A 22,412-nucleotide genomic window follows, 5' to 3' on the forward strand; every position below is an offset into this window, starting at 1 on the left:
AGTGATGCATGCTTGGTTGTGGTTTAAATTCATATCCAACCACTTTTTATTGTCAATATCGGCTACTGAGTTTAGTTGTTTAATGATTTCTGCTGGTGGTGTGCCTCAGGGTTTTTTTTTCAATGAAAAAAAAGTGCCTTGGCTCAAAAAAGGTTGAAAAACACTGCTTTAGCCAATCAGAAACGTTCACAGTCACCTGCCGGAAGTGGCCCCTCCATTTATCTCCTCCCTCCTGCGTCTGCAGCACAGATAGCAAGAAGTCCCAACAGTTGGATCAAGTCGTCCAGGAACTCCCCCAAACTACGTCCTGTACTAGACTGGTAGATTTATACACGTTGTGGTTTTTTTTTTTTTTAATGCTGGAGAACGTGAGACTTTGTCAAGATTGAGGGAACGCCGCCACCATGAGCGCCCCTCTTTACGCGCCGACTCCCCTCCAGCAAGCCCACCCGACTCCCTTCTACATCGAGGACATTCTAGGAAAGAACACTTCTTCATCTTCGTCATGCTCCTCCAACACTCCGCTCCTTCCCTCGCCCAACTCTTCCTTCACAAGTTTCATCTCCCCGTACCGGACGCCTCTGTACGAACCCACGCCGATCCACCCGGCGCTGACCCAGCAGGCTGCGGCCGCCTTGACGGCCTCCTACGTGTCCTCTGCCGGGGCCTTCGCCGGGTCCATGTACCCCTTCCACCCCCAGCAGCACCACCGCGCCGTGGGGGAGTACGCCCAGGCGTTGCTAAGGCACGACGCACTCGGTGAGTTGGTCAAATAAAAATCATTAATAATAATAATAATACGTTTAATTTGTTCACATTTTTATTTTTGCATTTTAATATTTTTTTAATTTCAATTGGATTTTAATTAGTTAAATATATTGAATACTCTGTACAGTATTTAATAATATGATCACTTATTTCTGACAAAAAAAGTTATCTATGCAATCTACTAATAAAAGTTTCAATCAATCAATCAATCAAAACTCTTAAAGTCCATCCATCCATCCATTTTTTCTACCGCTTGTCCCTTATGAGGTCGCAGGGGTGCTTAAAGTCAGGGGCGCCGCTAGGGATTTTGGGCCCCATGAAAAGAATCTTTACAGGGCCCCCAACACAGTGTCATTATTTTTTCTGTATTATAATTTCATCATCATTAGGGGCCTCTCTGGGCCCCCCTCCATCATGGGCCCCTAGAATCCGTCTCCTTTACCCCCCCTTTTCGGCGCCCCTGCTTAAAGTCAATAAATAAAATAAAAATAATTGTAACATCGTGTCTCTAAGTATCTTTGGAAAGTTTATTTATTCCAAGAGTACCATTAAAAAGTGTGAACTACCGGTACGTTACAATGAAATGCTGCAACTCAGTTGTAATTTATTAGTTAGGCACAATAAAATGACAACTATCCATCCATTCATTTCCTACCGCTTGTCCCTCTCGTGGTGCTTAAAGTCAATAAATAAAATACAAATAATTGTAACATGGTGCCTTTCAGTGTATTTGAAAAGTTAATTTATTCCAAGAGTTCCATTAAAAAGTGTGATCTACATTACAATTAAATGCTGTAACTCAGTTGTAATTTATTAGTTAAGCACAATAAAATTACAACTATCCATCTGTCCATTTTCTACCGCTTGTCCCTCTCAGGCTGCTTAAAGTCAATAAATAAAGTAAAATTAATTGTAACATGGTGCCTCTCAGTATCTTTAAAAATGTAATTTATTCCAAGAGTTCCATTAAAAATTGTGAACTACATTACAATTAAATGCTGTAACTCAGTTGTAATTTATTAGTTAAGCATAATAAAATTACAACTATCCATCTATCAATTTTTTACCGCTTGTCCCTCTCGGGGTCGAGGGACAAGGGTGAAGGGGGATGGAGCTGGAGCCTATCCCTACTGGACTCGGGCGGAAGGATGGCAGGGTACATCCTGACAAGTGGCCACCTCATTGCTATAAACAGTTACACTTTAATTGTATAATTATTTGCTCACTGCTTTTAATAACATAGCGCCACCTACTGTAAAGGAGTGTGCAACATAGTCTACGGCACCACTGAGGAGACAAATCCGTCTGAACTTACAGTAATGTGTTGTGATAGTACAGAGGATAATGGTTACAGTGCTGTGATATTACAGTTAGTTCCTATGAAGTTTAAGGGTCATTTGTTAAAAATAATGTTAAATGCTGTGAAATCTTTTTTTTTTTTTTACAGTGTACTTACAATTTAGTATGTCGTAAAAATTTGACAAAAAGGCTTAATATTATACTATCATTACAATTATATTATACATTGTTCCATAAAAAAATAGTACTGGCTTGCACTCTAATCGTAAAATTAACTGCAAACATTTCCTGAGCCTTTTCTTAGTCTGAATTAGACTCCTGGAATCTAATGACATGCATGTTTATTGCGATACACCTTAGTAACTGCACTGCATACTTGTATGTACATGTATTTTTCATCAGTTTTTAAAAAATCCCTTCTTTTGCAGTACATTTGATTATTATTTATTTTTGTAATCAGCCTGACCTAATCCTTGATAAAAAATATTTGTGGTTAACACATGCTTTCATATTATTTGACAAGGTTTAGCCTGTTAAACTGGCATTAGGTTAGATATAATTATTGAATATGATTAAGATCAAGAGCAAGATTACTAAATCAGTGGTAATTTTTGAGTGGGCCCTGGACCACTCTGTAGTGAAAAAGTTGAGTACCAAGGTAAAAAAAAGGGAAGAACCCCTGGTACTATTGTGCATGATTTGTATTTGTCATGTGGAGACAAAGCAATTTTGGAGATTTCTTTTTTTTGTTTAATTGTGTTCTTATTTTAACCTGTCTGACCAATACAGTAGTCATAACTTCTCAAGTAAATACATGGAGAGTGCCGTTATGGCTAAAAGCGAATAGTGCACTTGCACACACTACATTTACAATCAGTCAGAAGTTCGATTGTGTATTTTGGGGACATGAATGGACTTAATATAGATGGCGTCACTAAAATCTGCATGGACACATTCATGTTTACTTGTACTCAGTTGGAATACGAACACATCTTCCAGGGGATTTTTCAAAATTGGGATGGAATGTGATGCAATAACCCAACCCTAATGAGGGACGGCCACAAGAAGGCTAAATATATCGTTTTTGTGGCTTTTGTTGAGTCTAGTTTTGCATATGTGCATCGGAGCAGTTCAAGGTGTGTGAATCTGAGCCCATGCGTTACAATCATTATAGTGACGAATATGAGAATTATCAGGCCGCCTTTGTGCTGATGATGTGTTTTTGTGTGGGGATGTGTTATGTTATGTGGTAACCTTGACTCGTCTTCCTGGTTTCTATTGTTCTGGAAACATCAGAGGACTGTGTGTGTGTGTGTGTGTGTGTGGTGTGTGTGTGTGTGTGTGTGTGTGTGTGTGTGTGTGTGTGTGTGTGTGTGTGTGTGTGTGTGTGTGTGTGTGTGTGTGTGTGTGTGTGTGTGTGTGTGTTCGTGTATTTCTACCCTTCTTGAGATATCATCAAGGAAAGGTAGCTTCCATATGAGGACCGGTGAACAAGATAGGACCGAAATCATGGTCCCAATACGGAAAACCATTGCATTTGATAGAGAATGTCTCATTTGCACCCCTGGTGGTGAAATCTATCAAAATTAGGGAGGTCCCAAAAAGGAGGGTATTTTTCAAATTGACTGTGTGTCGGTTTTTAAAGTGCTCCCCCTCTGGTCAACATATGAAATAACAAGTGTGTGTAAAAAATTGAAATGCGCCTCCTTTGGCCAAAATTAATAGAAAAAAAAAAAAAAATATGTAGAGGGTGTACACCGCCTTCCGCCCGAATGCAGCTGAGATAGGCTCCAGCACCCCCCCGCGACGCCAAAAGGGACAAGCGATAGAAAATGGATGGATGGATGGTATATAGAGACATACCCCCCAAAAATAGTTCACTCAAAGCTTACCTTTTTTATATTTGCATAGTATGTATATATTATTAATGTTGTACATACAAATCTTTATATATCTAGAAAGGGTGCTCCTAAAGAGGTAGGCATTTTTCGGAGGTCTCAAGAAGGCTACAAATACAAGAGGATGTGTGTGTGTGTGTTAAAAAGTTAAAGTTAAAGTACCCATGATTGTCACACACACACACTAGGTGTGGCGAAATTATTCTCTGCATTTGACCCATCACCCTTGATCACCCCCTGGGAGGTGAGGGGAGCAGTGGGCAGCAGCGGTGGCCACGCCCGGGAATAATTTTTGGTGATTTAACCCCCAATTCCAACCCTTGATGCTGAGTTCCAAGCATGGAGGTAATGGGTCCCATTTTTATAGTCTTTGGTATGACTCGGCCAGGGGTTTGAACTGTGTGCGCGCGTGTGTGTGTGTGTGTGTGTGTGCGTGTGTGTGTGTGTGTGTGTGTGTGTGTGTGTGTGTGTGTGTGTGTGTGTGTGTGTGTGTGCGTGTGTATATATATATATATATATATATATATATATATATATATATATATATATATCATGTTTTAAGACACGTGACTTCATGCGGCGCTGAATGAACTGCACGTTTTTTTTTTTGACCGTTCCCCTACGGAAGCTGCGAGGAGTAAATCTGGCCTCAGAAGCTGTTGAATGTTTTCCTGTCTCACTCCGACCGGCCGCTTCCTTAGGAGCTCGCTGCACGCTGCTGATTATTTTATCGACATCCTCAATACAGACACATTCAGGAAACACTCGGCCTCTGATAGCCCGGGATCCGTTTTTCGCATATTGTTGGACTTCCTGTGCGCGACCCGGCGAGGATGTGGCTGACTTTTCTAGATTACAAACATGGAAGCCCATCAAGGCTGCAGCGATAAGGCGTCACTTTTAATTGGTTTTGCAAAAATGAGTCTAAAAAAACCACACATTATTTCGTATACATGCCTGGTCATAAGCAAGATTAATTATCCATCCATCCCATCCATTTTTCTACCGCTTGTCCCTTTCGGGGTCGCAGGGGGTGCTGGAGCCTATCCTAGCTGCATCATTAATAAAATAATACGTGAAATGTTTTACACAAATATATTATAAACTCAAATACATACACATCATGACTACAATAAAACGAGTAAAAGGGACAAGCGGTAGGAAATGGATAGATTGAATATTAATATATAATGTTCTGCTATATGTATTAAAATAAACAGTTTAATTATTATTGCTGGTGTCCCCTGGTTCTATAGCCTACCCGTGACACTAGTAAAATGTATGGATGGATATTATTGTTATTGTGTAATAGTGTAAAAATATTTTTTTTCATGTGTCAACCTCGATATTAATCTAGCTCGTTGTCATTGATGACCACATTGCATTAATGGCTTCTTTAATTGATTACAATTCTGCAACCGGGTAATAATAAGCTGTGATTAATCCTGATTAATCGAAATTCAAGTGTGAAGAATCTGATTACAAAATATATAAATCATTTGACAGCATTGGGTATAATCAACTCATGATATTCTGCAATGAGGCGGCGACTTGTCCAGGGTGTACCCCGCCTTCCACCCGATTGTAGCTGAGATAGGCTCCAGCGCCCCCTGCGACCCCGAAGGGAATAAGCGGTAGAAAAATGGATGGATGGATGGACCTCATAATATTATTACACAATTTCCGATGATTATTAGATTTTTTTTTAATATGAAAATTAAGTATTAACTTGCTTTGAAAACACAAGTAAAGGTGACAAGCAGATATTGAACTGTTTATTTTTTATATTTACAAGAATATATTTTTTACACAGTATATTATAATATAATATTTGGCATTAAAAGATAATACTAACGTTTAAAAGATATGCATTGCATTTTTTTTTTTTTGTCAAAATGGAAAAGTACGAATGAAAAAAAAGAGTAAATAAAGTAAAGTATTTTATTGACACATTTGTTCCAGGTTTTCGCGGGCCACAAACTGATGTGGCAGGCCAGGCCAATATCCATCATAAAGCTGCAGCCAAAAAGCGTAACTTGAGATAAATATGAGATATTGTATACAATAGTAGAATAAAAATCCCTTTAAAAAAGATCCTGAATGTAATCTGGATCACCCCCGAAATTGCTCGTAATCATCTGTCCCTTACTATCCACTTTCTGGCATTTCTTGAAATATTCATCAATATTGAGCTATATGTTGATAACTAACTGACAGACAAACCCCTGCAGTGAATAAGTTACCTCCTGATGGAGTCGAAAATATAACACGTTTAGTACAGCTACATATACAAAAGCTCACTACCGGCTTATGTAACGAAATTTCGTTCTTATCTGTGCTGTAAAGTTCAAATTTGAATGACAATAAAAAGGAAGTCTAAGTCTAAGTCTAAGTCTAAATGTTAATTTAATGGATGATTAAGTTTTTTTGTTTTTTTTAAGTGAATGAGCTAATATTGAGCTATATGAGCTATAACAATATTCAGTAAAGGGGCCTATAATTACATAACATTACATTAGATTAAATAAAAACGTTTATATCGTTTTTAATTAATTAATTAAACATCTACATTATATATATATATATATATATATATATATATATATATATATATATATATATATATATATATACTTGTTTTATGTAATCTAATGCAATGTTATGTAATTAATAGTTCTAATGTGGGCCCGTTTAATATTTTATTTACTTTTTCACTTTCAAAATTATTCAATCGTATTTAATATAGAAGCCAAAGCGTAATGGTTTGTATAATAATACTAATGATAATAATAATAATAATAATAATAATAATAATAATAATAATAATAATAATAATAATAATAGTAATAATAATAATAATTATTATTATTTCACAAAACTGTTTGAAGCTTTCCCTTATTTAGCCACTTAAAAAAAAAAATATATATATATATATATATATATATATTTTTTTTTTCCATTAAGACCTATAATGACATCCTGGACGGAGTACTTGCATTTGAAGTGTTTTCACTGGTTTCAAGTCTGGTTTCCTGTCGGGTTAATGGTGAGGAACAAACAATAGCAAGAGTTGAGGGTCGTGACAGAGACTTCAACTATGGCCAAATATCCGCATCATGTGCTTCCTGCTGCGTGGTGTGATTATGGGCGAAGGCGCGCCGACACACACGCACGTCCTCTTCTTATTTACACAATTGAAGGTCCACATGTGGCCGAAAGTGTCTATTGTTTGTTGGCAGCCTTGATTGGAATGGAGGACCACGTTAAGACAAAAAAGAAATGCACATATATAACATTTACATATATTAAACGCAAATCTCATTTTAATTACTCGGATTAACCCAATATAGTGTACTTGCTACGTTCTTTGCATGCACGCGAACACGGTATTTTTGCTTTTTATTTATACATTAAAATGCAATTCTAATGTTAAACATGACGCAATTACAAGACTCCCTATAGTTGCATCACAATGGAGCCAGTTAGTAATGATAGTTTCACCATCCTCTAAACTCTGCGGGTTATTATTAGCAACACATTCTGGGCCCTTATACACAAGAGTCCTGAAGGCCCCCGCATGGTCGCCCAACATCACCACACACGCACACACACACTTATTATGTTTACATGCACTAAAAAAACCAAATTGTTGACAGGATTTGGTTGAAAACAGATTTTTAAAACACATGTAAAACCTTAATTAGATTTTTTGACTTTGTAAAGTGATTAACACATCTAGAACATAAATAATCTGGTTTTGTTTATAAAAAAGTGATTTATTTAAAAAAAAAGTGCCACAAAAATTCTATATAAAGTGGTCATAATATGAATTTACATACTCTTATAATCTGCTGTTGTTCCCTTAAATATGATTATAATATATCAGGTTTACTTTATTTCAGAGTGCAAAACAGAGATTATCATCTGTGAATAGAACGAATAAAAACAATAAACCAATGTTATATTATTATTAGTGCACCACTTCTCCCCATTGATGTCTCTGTTTCTAACTTTGATCAAGGGTCTTTGAATGCACCACAGTTATGGGGAAACCTGTACTTTCTCCTATGCTGCCACAGATAGATTTGTTATATTGTAAAAAAAAAAAATTCTATCACTTCATGCTTGTTCCCAAATGATGGTGCTGCGTGTGAATATACTTCAAGGTGAGCTTTGGTGACGTCATGGTGTCCGTGTTGAGTGAAGCGTTCGAGGCTTGGTTTCCCATTGTCCAGATGGAACAAACTTTGCATATTTCATTTTGATAGGTGGTGAAGTTAGTCTTGAGGTTCACAGTTATATTTATCTTATATCTACATTTCTACCCCGAAAGGGACAAGCGGTAGGAAATGGATGGATGGATGGCTGGATCTACATTTCGGACATGTAAAAAAATATGTACTGTATCTTCAAATTTCACAAGAACCCTGGTGCCCACTTACTCCTCGGCTCCGACATCCCTGATTATTGATAATACTATTTATTTGATAGTTAATTTCATTTACATGTTTTAATATTGTTTTCAGAGTATTCATTTACAATTAGACAGCGGGTTTGTTTTTAACAGGCTCCACTGAATTTAGCTAACTTGGAGCTAGTACAGGGGTGTCAAACTCATTTTAGATCGGGGGCCACATGGAGAAAAATCTACTCCCAAATGGGTCGGACCGGTAAAATCACGGCTCGATAACGTAAAAATAAAGACAACCTCAGATTGTTTTGTTTGTTTAAAAAAAGAACAAGCACATTCTGAAATTGTACAAATCATAATGTTTTTTTTTTTTTTTTTAACAATTACCTGTTGCGGTTAATAGTATATATACGTAATTTGTCGTTATTTATATTTTCTGAAAAATTATGTGATAATGTTCATCAGTCAACTCATTGATGTTAATTTTCAATCTGTCAAGATAAAAAAATGATATCAAAATCAAATTATTGTATGTTATTTATGTAGTTGATCATATTCCTTGACTGATGTACTAACATCATGTGGTTTATTTTGTACATTTATAGCATCATCTACAAAGATACAAAGAATTGCTATTGCGACATCCAGTGTACACATTTAGAACAGCTGTTTCTTTCATTCAAAAATTAGCAAACTCATTCCGCGGGCCCGATAAAACCTGTTCGCAGGCCTAATTCGGCACTCGGGCTGTACTTTTGCCACCCACCCCTGAGCATATGAGATGTATTAATTTCCCTAAAATCCATAATCTGCACCTTGGTTTCGTTTCTCTTTATATTTATTTAATATTTTATTGAACATGTGTGGTTTTATTTTGGTACTTCCTTTATTTTCGTCACATTACTGAAATTTATTTTGAAGGGCACAGGATGTGAGTCGTTGTTGCTCGAGTCTCCTCTCAGTCTGACACACACTAGCGACATCGTGATTAGGAACTTTTTTTCCTTATTGGCTTGGAGAAATCACTGCCTCCAGCGTTTGAATGACCAAATAATGTTCTATGTCCTCTGAAAGGTGACACGTTTAATTGTATAATTTGAATAGGTAGATCAGGGATGTCAAAGTCAAGGCCCGCGGGCCAGATCCGGCCCACGAATTAATTATCTGTGGCCCCCGGGGTGATATTTGATTAGTATTGGAACCGGCCCGCAGGCCACAGCCGCCTGCTGCTGTTTTGCACGCACCAATACTACGTCAGTGTTGGCGCAAGAAATTTTCAAAATGGGGTCCCAGGGACCCCATCAAGTCATTTTTGGGGTCCCGCTTTTTTTTAACTGTTTAGAAAACAAATGATAAATGTATGCATTATCCTGTTATATCTCACATTTGTGGGTTTTGGGAAAAACTTACTTATTTAATAAAAAAAATATATATACAAAAGAAAACACATTTTTATGCATATGTAAATATATTCAGTTATAAACATTCATTCACTTTCTTCTTTCCTTCATGGATCTAAACTTTACCACTGCCGGTATTTTTTTCTATATTTTTATTGTAATATTTTCAGAATGTGTTTGTTCTATTTTTGGCCAAAGTAAGACAACTAAAAGAATCTGAAGTTGTCTTTATTTTTTTGTTTTTATGCCATGATGAGGTGGCAATTTGTCCATGGTGTATCCCGCCTTCCGCCCGAATGCAGCTGAAATAGGTTCCAGCAACCCCCGCGACCCCGAAAGGGACAAGCGGTAGAATTATGGATGGATGGATTTTAATAGTCCGGTCCGTGTGTGCACAGATTTACCTCCATGTGGACTCTGAGCTAAAATGAGTTTGACACCCCTGATGTAGATTCTTAATCAAATTCATTAAATCCATCGTGTCCATGTTTCAGCTAATGTGGAGCAACGTTCTTTACGACATGACTTCCTCTTGTAACGCTGATTGGCTGAGAGAAGTCACATGGTCATTGTTGTTCGTTTCTGTTGGAGTTACCAAATGATTATTTGTCCTATAAATACTTGATTGATGATAATAATTGGACCATTAGAATTTGTTATTTCTTAATCTAATTCAAATTAACATTTTATATTCATGTTGACTTACATCATTTGTTTATTTTAAAGGACAGAAAGTAATACCTAACCTTGAACATTATAACAATATTGATGTAAGTAAAAAAGCCCAATGGCTTTGTGGAGATTCACAAAATTATGCCTAAAAAGGTGAAACAAGAAAGCACATTAGCATTTGTTTTAACACAATATATGCAGCATTTTGATTGAAGCAGACAATTAATTTCTTATTTTCCATAATTGGTCAGTATGTTCACAGTATACAATAATGTACTGTGTAACATGCTGATTGTATATTTGTATTCAACATTTGTCTTAAAGATACAACTGCATGTGTTTTTGTCTAAAAGGGAAACCTCTGTTGTGGACGCCCTTCATCCAGCGGCCTTTGCACAAGCGAAAAGGTGGCCAGGTTCGGTTCTCCAACGACCAAACTATTGAACTGGAGAAGAAGTTTGAGACCCAGAAGTACCTTTCACCGCCAGAGAGGAAACGACTGGCCAAGATGCTACAGCTTAGCGAGCGACAGGTGAGAACAGGCAAAAAAAACAATGCAGTAACACAAAGTGATTGATTGTAAAGTCACGGCACACTAAATGTAGCAATAAAATATCAATATAATCTTAAACTTTTATCAGTACACTTCATTATGAATACCATGTGCACTTTCCTGACGGTGCGATTGAATTGGTTACTGTCCAAAAATGACGATCGCAGTATTTACTCTTCTTCTCTCCTTCTTCCCTTGCGAATTGCAACCACTTGAGTGAGTCCCTCCACTTCCGCCGCATTGCCAAGAGGGTGATGATTGAGGGTGGTTAGGGTCCTTTGCTGCATGCACACCATTTGGGACAGGGGTATAGGGAACCTATGGCTCTCGAGCCAGATGTGGCTCTTTTGATGACTGCATCTGGCTCTCAGATAAATCTTAGCTGACATTGCTTAACACGATAAGTAATGAATAATTCCGCTGGTAATCACAGTGTTAAAAATAACGTTCAAAATATAAAACATTCTCATGCATTCGTTTTCTACCGCACCTGTTCAAGAAGTCGCATTAATGGTAAGAAGTATTTTATTTATTATTGGTTAGCTTCAGAATAACAATGACATTAAAAAGAATAAGAGACTTATTATACTCTAAAAATGTTGGTCTTACTTAAAAATGCATGCATTTAGTTGTATTCAGTGTTAAAAAATATTATATGGCTCTCACGGAAATACATTTTAAAATATTTGGCTTTCATGGCTCTCTCAGCCAAAAAGGTTCCCGACCCCTGATTTGGGGCGTGTGAAGTACAACATTAGGCTACTGATTCTGCAAGGCTTTTTGGCCTAAATTCAATTAACATTTTTAATTGAATTTGTAATTGTTTAACATGTGCAAATAACCTTTTATTGAAACACTAAAAGTTTCATTCTAAAACTCAACCGTATTTCATTTGTTTATGTGTAATTAATGGCTTTGGGCCCACATTTGGTAAAAATACGGTGCTACCTCAACTTAAGAGTGTTTTAGAATAAGAGCTGTCTCTCTGCTAATTGTAACACATTACATTGCAAGCAAATATTTTAGTTACAAGCTTTCCCGCAATACGAGTATGCCATTTTACTAGTGTAACCCACATGGTTCAGTCCCTGCTTTGTTTCTGTTCCACCCGGGGCTTGGATCTGCTTCGTCCGCATGAGAAACGAGTGTGCTGGCTACCGAGCTAAAAGCCCAATAGCCAGCACTTTTTGATGTTGTCAGGAAGTGAGGTTTACCAACGTACACATGGCCCAGCCACACAGGCCGTTACATGGCAATAACTTGTAGCAAGAGATGGACATAACTTATTGTTTTTCCACCATGGGAAGAATGAATGTGTGTGAATGACAGTGCTTAGAAGAAGAAGTGGATGATATTCATTGAATTAAAGAAATAAATCATCAAAAAATGACAGAGCGTCTCGCCAACTTGGCCGAGCGATTCGAGTTAGTCTTCACCGTGCTGAAGCAGAATGAGTTTAACGCTCGCCAATGATTTTAAAATAATATCCAGACGGCGGACAGTCATCCATGAAAATACAGAAAAACCGATGATGGTGTGTTTGACGGAAAAGCAGCTGAAAAAAAATAGTTTAAATCCCCTTTCTAAAGTAAATGTACATTATTATTACATTACTTAAAAAAAACTACTGTAGTTGTTCGTAGTATATTTTCTTGTATTGTTTTTGTACAATATTTGTTATAAAAAAGATAGTTTTTCTTTTTAAAAGACATATTACATTAAAACTGTGCTGTTTGGTGGGGGCCAAGCACCAATTGACGTGGATTTGCGATACAAGTGTTTTGAGTTAAGAGCCCCCTCACAGACCCAATTAAGCTCATAAGTTGAGGTACTATGTAGAACTGGAAGTTGTGCGTATTTGTTTTGGATAGCGTTGGAGCCGGGACGCAATAGACACGCAATGCACACATTGACTTGAGTGGAAACGTATCGATTCCACAGTCGTAACGCACTCGGTGGAATTGAAGTGTGGAAGTGTGCGAAATGAGACACACATCATCTGACATCAAATACTTCCATAGTACACTTTAATATGTATACTTATTTCTTTGACAGTATAGTGTTGTCCAAACCATCATTGCAACCTACTGGAAATGTTAAAGTTAAAGTGCCAATGATTGTCACACACACACCAGGTGTGGCAAAATTATTCTCTGCATTTGACCCATCCCTCTTGATCACCCTCTGGGAGGTGAGGGGAGCAGTGGGCAGCAGCGGTCATCATCACAATCGGTCATCATCACAATCATTTTGGTGATTTAACCCCCAATTCCAACCCTTGATGCTGAGTGCCAAGCAGGGAGGTAATGGGTCCAATTTTTATAGTCTTTGGTATGACTCGGCCGGGGTTTGAACTCATAACCTACTGATCTCAGGGCGGACACTCTAACCACTAGGCTCCACTTCGTTTGAATTGTGAAATGCAACCACTGATGTTTGTCCCTCCGCTGTGTGCAAATTAAGACCTAGCCCGTGTTTCAAATCACACACTTCCTGTTACGGGTGTACAGGGGAAGAAGACGGCACAGACAGGAGGGACGTCGTTTTGCTCTATATTTATATATATATATATATATATATATATATATATATATATATATATATATATATATATATATATATATATATATATATATATATATATATGTATACACAATATATATAAATAATAAATGAAGTGTGTGAATAATCCCAAATATGTGTATGGTGTAGGAATTACTGCTGAGTGTTACCGGGAGTGTTGAGCGAGAGGTGGGAGTCCAAAAGGGGCAAGACAAGCTTAGAGGTCCAGAGAACAGGCAAGAAGTTGGGGGCAATAGAGAGGCGTCGAAGGTCCGTGTCCAGGCGGGAGGTCGAGATCCAAGAAGCAGCCAGAGAACCAAAAGGAATACGGGGAGACGAGACAAACATCTCGTGACACGGGAACGGAGGAATTGCTGCTGGATGACGACAAGGAAAACACGAGACAATTGAACACGGCGGGGGAGAGAACACAGAGAGAGCATAGAGCTAGATCGATTCGGCTTACTGTACATGACAGGTCGCTACGTTCTGGCGCAGGATAGCAGGTTGTGCTGGCTTATGAAGGCAGGGCTTCTCATCAGCGGCAAGTGCGTTGATTGCAGATGATTGATTGCAGCTGCTTGCTGCAGTCGGACTGGCACGCGCCTGGCTCGCTCCTGGAGGTGCGCCCAGGGCAGCACACACAATTACAATTTTGAGTGCGTGAGTGCGTTCTAGTGAGAAATATGGCAGAATTGAGTGCGCTTGGCTTTCCTAAAATAGCAAGTGATGGATCCAAGCCAACCTCAACCATCGGTATCTTGGTTATGTATAGCAGAAGGGGAGAAATCAGCTCAAGTGGTTACAATTCACAACTACAAAGGAGAGAAGACTAGAGAGCGTATAAACATTGCAAGTGTGCAACTACAATAATGGATTTGGAACAGCGCTATACCCTGCAAAAACGTGGGACCCTGGTGTACATGGTATACACACTTAAGTGGAAGTATGGAAGCATAGAATTGAATCTCAGCCTCAGTGTGAAGGCACTTGTGCAAATATGCAAATTTGAGACATAGTCGTCTGCTGCTGACAACAACATTGCCAGAACAACCCAATACAATAGTTCAGTTCTAATCCTGATAATGTACCCCAAAACATATATACTGCTATACATACATTTTGATCACTTTGTTTTTCAGGTCAAAACCTGGTTTCAAAATCGTCGTGCAAAATGGCGAAGACTGAAACAGGTCGGTGCTCTTCACTTCATATTGTCATATTATAAATGTTATTGTATGGAAGATTCTCATTTGATGTTCAATCGGTCAGGAAAATCCCCAAGGAGCAAAAAGGGAGGAGGAAATGTGCAGTGCGAAAGGGGAAGGGACGTCCGACCCATGCGGGGTCCAGGGCCCGGAACAGAGACAGACTGCGTCATCTGGCATGGTTCACAGTGTGCGATCAATGTCGCAACAACAGTCCCTCACAGAGCCGGAATCGAATCTTTCGGAAGACACAGACCTGGAGCTGGACATCGAGAATGACCGTGAGGACACATTGAACCAGCAGCTCTGAGTTTTAAGACCATGAGGACTCCAACTGAGAGGCTGACACGCCATTCTATTCCCCGATGGTCAAACATGGTGAATAGACCCCAATAGAAGCAGAGAAGGAGTCCTGTCAACGTTTTGTACATAAGTTGGGAAGGTTGTTACTGTATCTAAATGGTACTGTATATTAACAGATTAGAAACGTCTTCTGTATTTTGTTTTCAATGAAAAAGGATCATTAAATAAATGTAGCAAACAAGTGTGATACTGTCTTAATAACATGTTTGTGCAGGTGTGGAAAATGTGCTGATGTCGCTAATGTTGAAATCGAAAATAGGGCGCATTAAGTCTAACTTAAATAGTATAAAATATACAGCACTGATCAATACAGAACTGTACTATTATAAAATACTAATACTCTACAAAAAGTAAACAAGAAATAGTTAGGTTAAAAAAGACAGTAGTCGCTCGTCCACCAGTTCTTTTCAGTTAACGTCTTCCCTTTTATTCCCATGCGTGAGGCAGACTCCTTTAGTGTAAGTGCGTTAAAAAAAGAAAGAAAGTGAAATCGAGATGATATTTGACATTGAAAAATGCTCAGAAAAAGGAAGAAATTTCGACCCCTTTTTGGCCACCTGGTTGAAGCCGGTCGACTGTCATGACATAATGCCGCATCTTCCACTAAAGAAAAGTAAAAGAGCCGCAAAACGTAATAGCGCTTATAACCTTTTAAAAGTTTTCATCCTTTTTATTTTACAGGAAAAGTAATAATTCTATGAGAAAATCAAACTCTTTTTTCCTTTTTTCTTTTTTGGCAAGTATTTATGGTTAATTTACCCAAGGGGTGTCACTAGCGAGGAGCTGAACTGAACACACAGGCTTCCGGTCTCTTCTACTTGCGCCTCAGAACTCAGCCTGAGTGATTCACGGCCTCACAGACAGTCAGAAATTATAGAACTCTTTTTAAAAATGCTAACTTCTCTTACTTTATGGGTAAAAAAAAGTCTGAAGGCGCCATAACAAGGAGGCAAAAGAATGGCATGCAGCTCCAGAGCCGCAGGTTGCAGACCCCTGATTATGACCATAATCAAGGATGAAAATGGTATCCTGCTCCTATGAAATGGATAACTAAGCAGAGTAGTGGTATCATTATTGCAGTGGTTTCTTCCAGTGTGCAAGATAAGGGACAAAAGTAAGGAATTAATATATTTTTAATGACCCTTTGGCTTTGGTACCAACTTGAAACTAAAAATAACAACAAGATACAAGTGAAGTACCATTTTAATTTATTTATAATTCATCTGACTTTGTTAATTTATTCATATCTTTAAATTTTCTACCGATTATGCTGTTTTGGGGCATCGGTGAGTTGGAGCCTTTAAGAGACGAGCATAAGCAAGGGACATTATACAATGGACAGGTTGCTAGTAAATTGCAGGTAACATTTAATGGATGAATAAGTATTTATCCCCAAAAATTCATACAGTAAAAAGTTGTTGACTAGTAAATAGTATGTTATATTAGCAGTAAATACATCATTTATCCATTTCTCTCGGGGCCGCCGGGGGTGCTGGAGCTGCACTCGGGCGGAAGGCGGGGTACACCCTGGACAAGTCGCCACCTCATCGCAGGGCCAACACAGATAGACAGACAACATTCACACCCACATTCACACAATAGGGACCATTTAATACATTTAAACACAATGAAACTTCTAGGGACATTCAATTTCTTAATTACCTTCAAAGTCAAACAGAACATCAAAGTCTCAAACATTTTGAAGGGCATAAAAACATCATAAATATATATATATATATATATATATATATATATATATATATATATATATATATATATATATATATATATATATATATAAATATATATATATATATATATATATATATACATATGTACGTATATATATATATATATATCCCCATCCCATCCATTTTCTACCGCTTGTCCCTTTCGGGGTCGCGGGGGGTGCTGGAGCCTATCTCAGCTGCATTCGAGTGGAAGGCGGGGTACACCCTGGATAAGTCGCCACCTCATCTATATATATATATATATATATATATATACATATATATATATATATATATATATATATATATATATATATATATATATATATATCTCTTTATATATATGTATACAGTATGTATATGTATATATATATATATATATATATATATATATATATATATATATATATATATACATATATATATATCTTTATATATATGTATACAGTATGTATATGTATATATATATATATATATATATATATATATATATATATATATATATATATATATATATATATATATATATATATATACATATTTGGGACCTCAAAGACAATAATGTTGAATATTCAATAACATGGCAAATTCTTGCATCCAGCACACCTTACAATAGTGGTAATAAAAGATGCAACCTATGCTTGAAAGAGAAACTGTTTATTATTTACCGTCCAGACCTGTCATCCCTCAACAAGCGCAGCGAAATTGTAACAGCATGCCGCCATAGACGGAAACACCTCCTAGGTAACACATGAGCCAATCACCACGCCACTAGGCCAGCCTGTACCCACCCACTCTGTGCCCTATATAAACCATGGTATACGAATGCTCCCATTAAAATCTCCTGATGATTGAGGGTACCCCCCCCTCATGAAACAGGCCTGTAGAGATGAAATAGTCTTGTGATTTTTTTCCCACACATACATATATATATATACATATATATATATATATATATATATATATATATATATATATATATATATATATATATATATACACATATATATATATATACAGTATATATATTAGGGCTGCTAACGCATTAGCGCATGTGATTAATGAAAAAAATCGCGTTACCATATATGAGTGAAGATAAATCACATCCGGGTTAAGGCTTAACTCGTTAGACGCGCGCATTGTGATCGTGATGAGAGGCAGCCAATTCCGTTTTAAAACAGAACTTTAGATAAAACTGAGGTAACGTTCTTATCATCGGCGGCGGCGCACATCAAGTTTAAAATAGCAGCTTAAAGCGAAACACATACTCGAGGATGCCACCAATAGCATTAATTCTACATTGACAACAAGCAGAGGACAACAAACTACGCTGGCAAAGTTTACTGCGTCAATGTTGTCAACAAAAGTACCACAGATAAGGTGGACAACCACTGCATGTAAACCACTTAAAGGCCTACTGAAATGCGATTTTCTTATTTAAACGGGGATAGCAGGTCCATTTTATGTGTCATACTTGATCATTTCGCGATATTGCCATATTTTTGCTGACAGGATTTAGTAGAGAACATCGACGATAAAGTTCGCAACTTTTGGTTGCTGTTAAAAAAGCCTTGCCTGTACCGGAAGTAGCAGACGAGTAGCGTGACGTCACCGGTTGTGGAGCTCCTCACATCCGCACATTGTTTACAATCATGGCCACCAGCAGCGAGAGCGATTCGGACCGAGAAAGCGAAGATTTCACCATTAATTTGAGCGAGGATGAAAGATTTGTGGATGAGGAAAGTGAGAGTGAAGGACTAGAGGGCAGTGGGAGCGATTCAGATAGGGAAGATGCTGTGAGAGGCGGGTGGGACCTGATATTCAGCTGGGAATGACTAAAACAGTAAATAAACACAAGACATATATATACTCTATTAGCCACAACACAACCAGGCTTATATTTAATATGCCACAAATGAATCCCGCATAACAAACACCTCCCCCCTCCCGTCCATATAACCCACCAATACAACTCAAACACCTGCACAACACACTCAATCCCACAGCCCAAAGTACCGTTCACCTCCCCAAAGTTCATACAACACATATATTTCCCCAAAGTTACCTACGTGACATACACATAGCGGCACGCACGTACGGGCAAGCGATCAAATGTTTGGAAGCGTACTCACGGTACCGTGTCTGCGTATCCAACTCAAAGTCCTCCTGGTAAGAGTCTCTGTTGTCCCAGTTCTCCACAGGCCAATGGTAAAGATTGACTGTCATCTTTCGGGAATGTAAACAATGAAACACCGGCTGTGTTTGTGTTGCTAAAGTCGGCCGCAATACACCGCTTCCCTCCTACAGCTTTCTTCTTTGCTGTCTTCATTGTTCATTGAACAAATTGCAAAAGATTCACCAACACATGTCCAGAATACTGTGGAATTTTGCGATGAAACAGACGACTTAATAGCTGGCAACCATGCTGTCTCAAAATGTCCTCTACAATCCGCGACGTCACGCGCTGACGTCATCATACCGAGACGTTTTCAGCAGGATATTTCGCGCAAAATTTAACATTGCACTTTAGTAAGCTAACCCGGCCGTATTGGCATGTGTTGCAATGTTAAGATTTCATCATTGATGTATAAACTATCAGACTGCGTGGTCGGTAGTAGTGGGTTTCAGTAGGCCTTTAACATCTGGGAAGGCGCGATGTCATTCATATCACAACAGCTGATCTGTCGTACAATACCTTGTAGTCATACCAAAGACTATACAAGTGTGACCCATTACCTCCCTGCTTGGCACTTTGCATCAAGGGTTGGAATTGGGGGTTAAATCACCAAATGATTCCCGAGCGTGGCGCACGCTGCTGCTCACTGCTCCCCTAGCCTCCAAGGGGGTGAACATGGGGATGGGTCAAATGCAGAGGATAGATTTCACCATTCACCAGATTGTGTGTGACAATCATGGGTACTTTAACTTTAACTCTAACTTGGAGAGGCATAATTACAAAAATAAAAACTCAACTGTACTACAAAAACAAGAGTATCAAGTTGAAACTACTGGCTGAATGTGAATTTATTTTGCTTACTGGAAAACGTTGGACATCTGTAAGTAATCACAACCAGCTGGGGTCGCATTGTAACAAAAAAAGAGATCAGCATTGTCATCTGAAAAAGGTAAATAAGTGTGTTTGTTTAAACAACTGGTTAAACTGAATAAAAGTAAATGCTGATTTAAATGGTTAAGTGGTTTATGAGTATGTTTACTACATTATCTATTAGTACATGCACTTAATTCTTACTGTACTTACTGTCATCAAGTTTTGAGCAAATCAATGACTTGCAGTTCAGTAAAACATTTTAAAAATGTCCCAGTATGACACTGTGACTATCAAATTGCATTTAATTCCAAATATTGAGATTATTTTCTTAAATAAATTGTATTTATGCATGCAAATTAAACGTAAAAATATTTGTTTCCATTGAGTTTTTTTGCGGAGCTTTTCATGGAATATCCATCCTGCTGATGTGGGTTGCAATTGAATAACAATAACCGCCACAATGAAACTCCAAATTTGAAAAAAGGACTTTTATTGCAGAAATGAAATGATGTTTTTCTTTTTTACAAATTCTGCAGCAAAAACAGATAACTCCAAACAATGTTTCTTTGTAAAAACAGACTAATCCTGTACGGTGCCAGCCTGGCCCTAAAAAATAATGAAAACATCTGGGTTTTTTTCACAATAATGCTTATTCCATCACTGTAATGAATTCATGTCATTTTAACAAACACCTTTTTTGGGTGACACCTGGACAGGTGGCTCTGGTGGTAACATTGACTGCTGCATCATGACATGCAAAAAGTTAATTTGTCCATTTTATTAATTCTATATTTCAAATTGTTTTCTGCATGTAAATGTAATAATTATTCCCGATAAAATATGTTTTAATTGCATTTGCATTATTTCTTCAGTTTTCTTATGTTTCTGTCATCCTCTTACAAACGAAAACCGAGGTACCACTACCCTTCCCAAAAGTTGACATTTTAATAATCTGATTCACTGCCATCTCGTTTTTGAGGAATCAAAGACGGTCACAGATTAGCGAACTGTTTAGTCCTTGTCAATGCTTGTCCCATCACCACATTGAAATATCTTATCGTTGAGGCCTCATGCAAACACTGTGAGTGGGAGTCTTTCAGTAAGCAGATTAGGTTAATGATTCTGTGAACTCTCAGAACAACAGGGACAGATAGCAGCGCCGCCGATTGATAATTTAATATGTGCTCATCGTATTCTGTGTGGGCGATTATAGTAGCTGGGAAAAAACGAGAGTGGAAACCAAAGCATGGATGATGGTTGTCTGTGGAATCAGAGGCTATTTTTGGAGAGAGTATGGTAGTTTTGAGGTCATAATTGCATTTACACAATAACTTTGGCTGCATTACCAGGGTTCAACGGCCTCACACATGCAAGGCTCTTCCAAAACCAACAGAACCATTGATCGTAGCCACTGTATTGTGTAATGCTTCACAAATTTCTCAGGGTAAAGTCAACAGTTGGAGGACTAAGACACACAGTTGATCTGTTCAATAGTTATACACACCCTAGGACACTCAACAGCAGACTTTAGGATACGACAGACTCAATACAAAAACTGTCCAAAGTTCTGCCTTTACAAAGATAACTGAAAATATGACTATTAATTACCGTAATTTCCGGGCTGAGGAGCGCACCAGTATCACGCAATCAGCCACACCAATCAAATGTTTTAATTAAATTATTATAAAAATATTTTTATTAGACTACAAGCCGCAGATATACAGTATACCGATACAAAATATTTTGTTAATGTTATTTACATACCTTAAATGTTTCCAAACAGTGCCTGTCACACGACAGTAAAAAGACTGGTCAAACAAAACAGAAGTCATCGTCATGAATCCGCTAGCTGCGGAAAATAGCTCTCCGATCAGCTAAACAAACTCAATAACTCCACGGTGACAAAAATGAAACAATACAAAAATAATGACATTGTAAGTTATTGATACTAACGCAGACACTTGTAGATGTGTTAGCATATTTGATAATGCTAACAAACCTAGCTTGATTACATTACAATAGCACATACAAATATGCATGAAACACTCCTACAGACATCACACATGGGACGGTTTAGTAAGTAAGAATTGTTTTAGTTATAAAAGTTTACAAATGTTGCTTGGCATGAGGAATGAAGATTCCGTTTGTACAGAAACGCTATGGAAGAATACTTTCGGTTCAAGGAGCCAAACAGGAAGTACATTTTCAACCTACAGCACCTGCAGTGAGTAAACTCATCCAAAAGATGGCGTCATAGTACAAACACACTTTTTCCGATGCTCTCTCGGGGTTCTATGAAAACTATTTGCTGAATTCAAAACATTATACACAAAATACAGAAATTAGCTGCACTGTTTTATAAGCCGCAGGGTTCAAAGCGTTGGAAAAATGTAGAGGCTTTTAGTCCAGAAAATACGGTGATGAACTCGTGGATGACAGGTTATGGGATAATATCGACAGAGGCAATTAATTGAGCACTGAGGTTATATGTTTGTTAAG

General features: G+C 37.8%; 1 protein-coding gene across 1 annotated transcript; it reads left to right on the top strand.

Annotated features, from left to right (window-relative positions):
* Positions 1-259: 259 nt before the first annotated feature.
* hhex (hematopoietically expressed homeobox) lies at positions 260-15,321 on the top strand. The gene is made up of 4 exons (XM_061966132.1): positions 260-759; positions 10,802-10,980; positions 14,706-14,756; positions 14,836-15,321. The coding sequence occupies exons 1-4, from the start codon at positions 405-407 to the stop codon at positions 15,079-15,081; spliced, it is 831 nt and encodes a 276-aa protein (XP_061822116.1). The 5' UTR covers positions 260-404; the 3' UTR covers positions 15,082-15,321.
* Positions 15,322-22,412: the final 7,091 nt, after the last annotated feature.

The sequence above is a fragment of the Nerophis lumbriciformis genome, linkage group LG11 (genome assembly GCF_033978685.3).
Source record: "Nerophis lumbriciformis linkage group LG11, RoL_Nlum_v2.1, whole genome shotgun sequence".
NCBI lineage: Eukaryota > Metazoa > Chordata > Actinopteri > Syngnathiformes > Syngnathidae > Nerophis > Nerophis lumbriciformis.

Bases quoted from the DNA above. Each gene is read 5' to 3' on its own strand.
- hhex (XM_061966132.1), top strand. From the start codon at position 405: ATGAGCGCCCCTCTTTACGCGCCGACTCCCCTCCAGCAAGCCCACCCG. The intron at 10,981-14,705 runs GTGAGAACAGGC...TTTGTTTTTCAG, and splicing joins TACAGCTTAGCGAGCGACAG to GTCAAAACCTGGTTTCAAAA. The intron at 14,757-14,835 runs GTCGGTGCTCTT...TCAATCGGTCAG, and splicing joins AATGGCGAAGACTGAAACAG to GAAAATCCCCAAGGAGCAAA.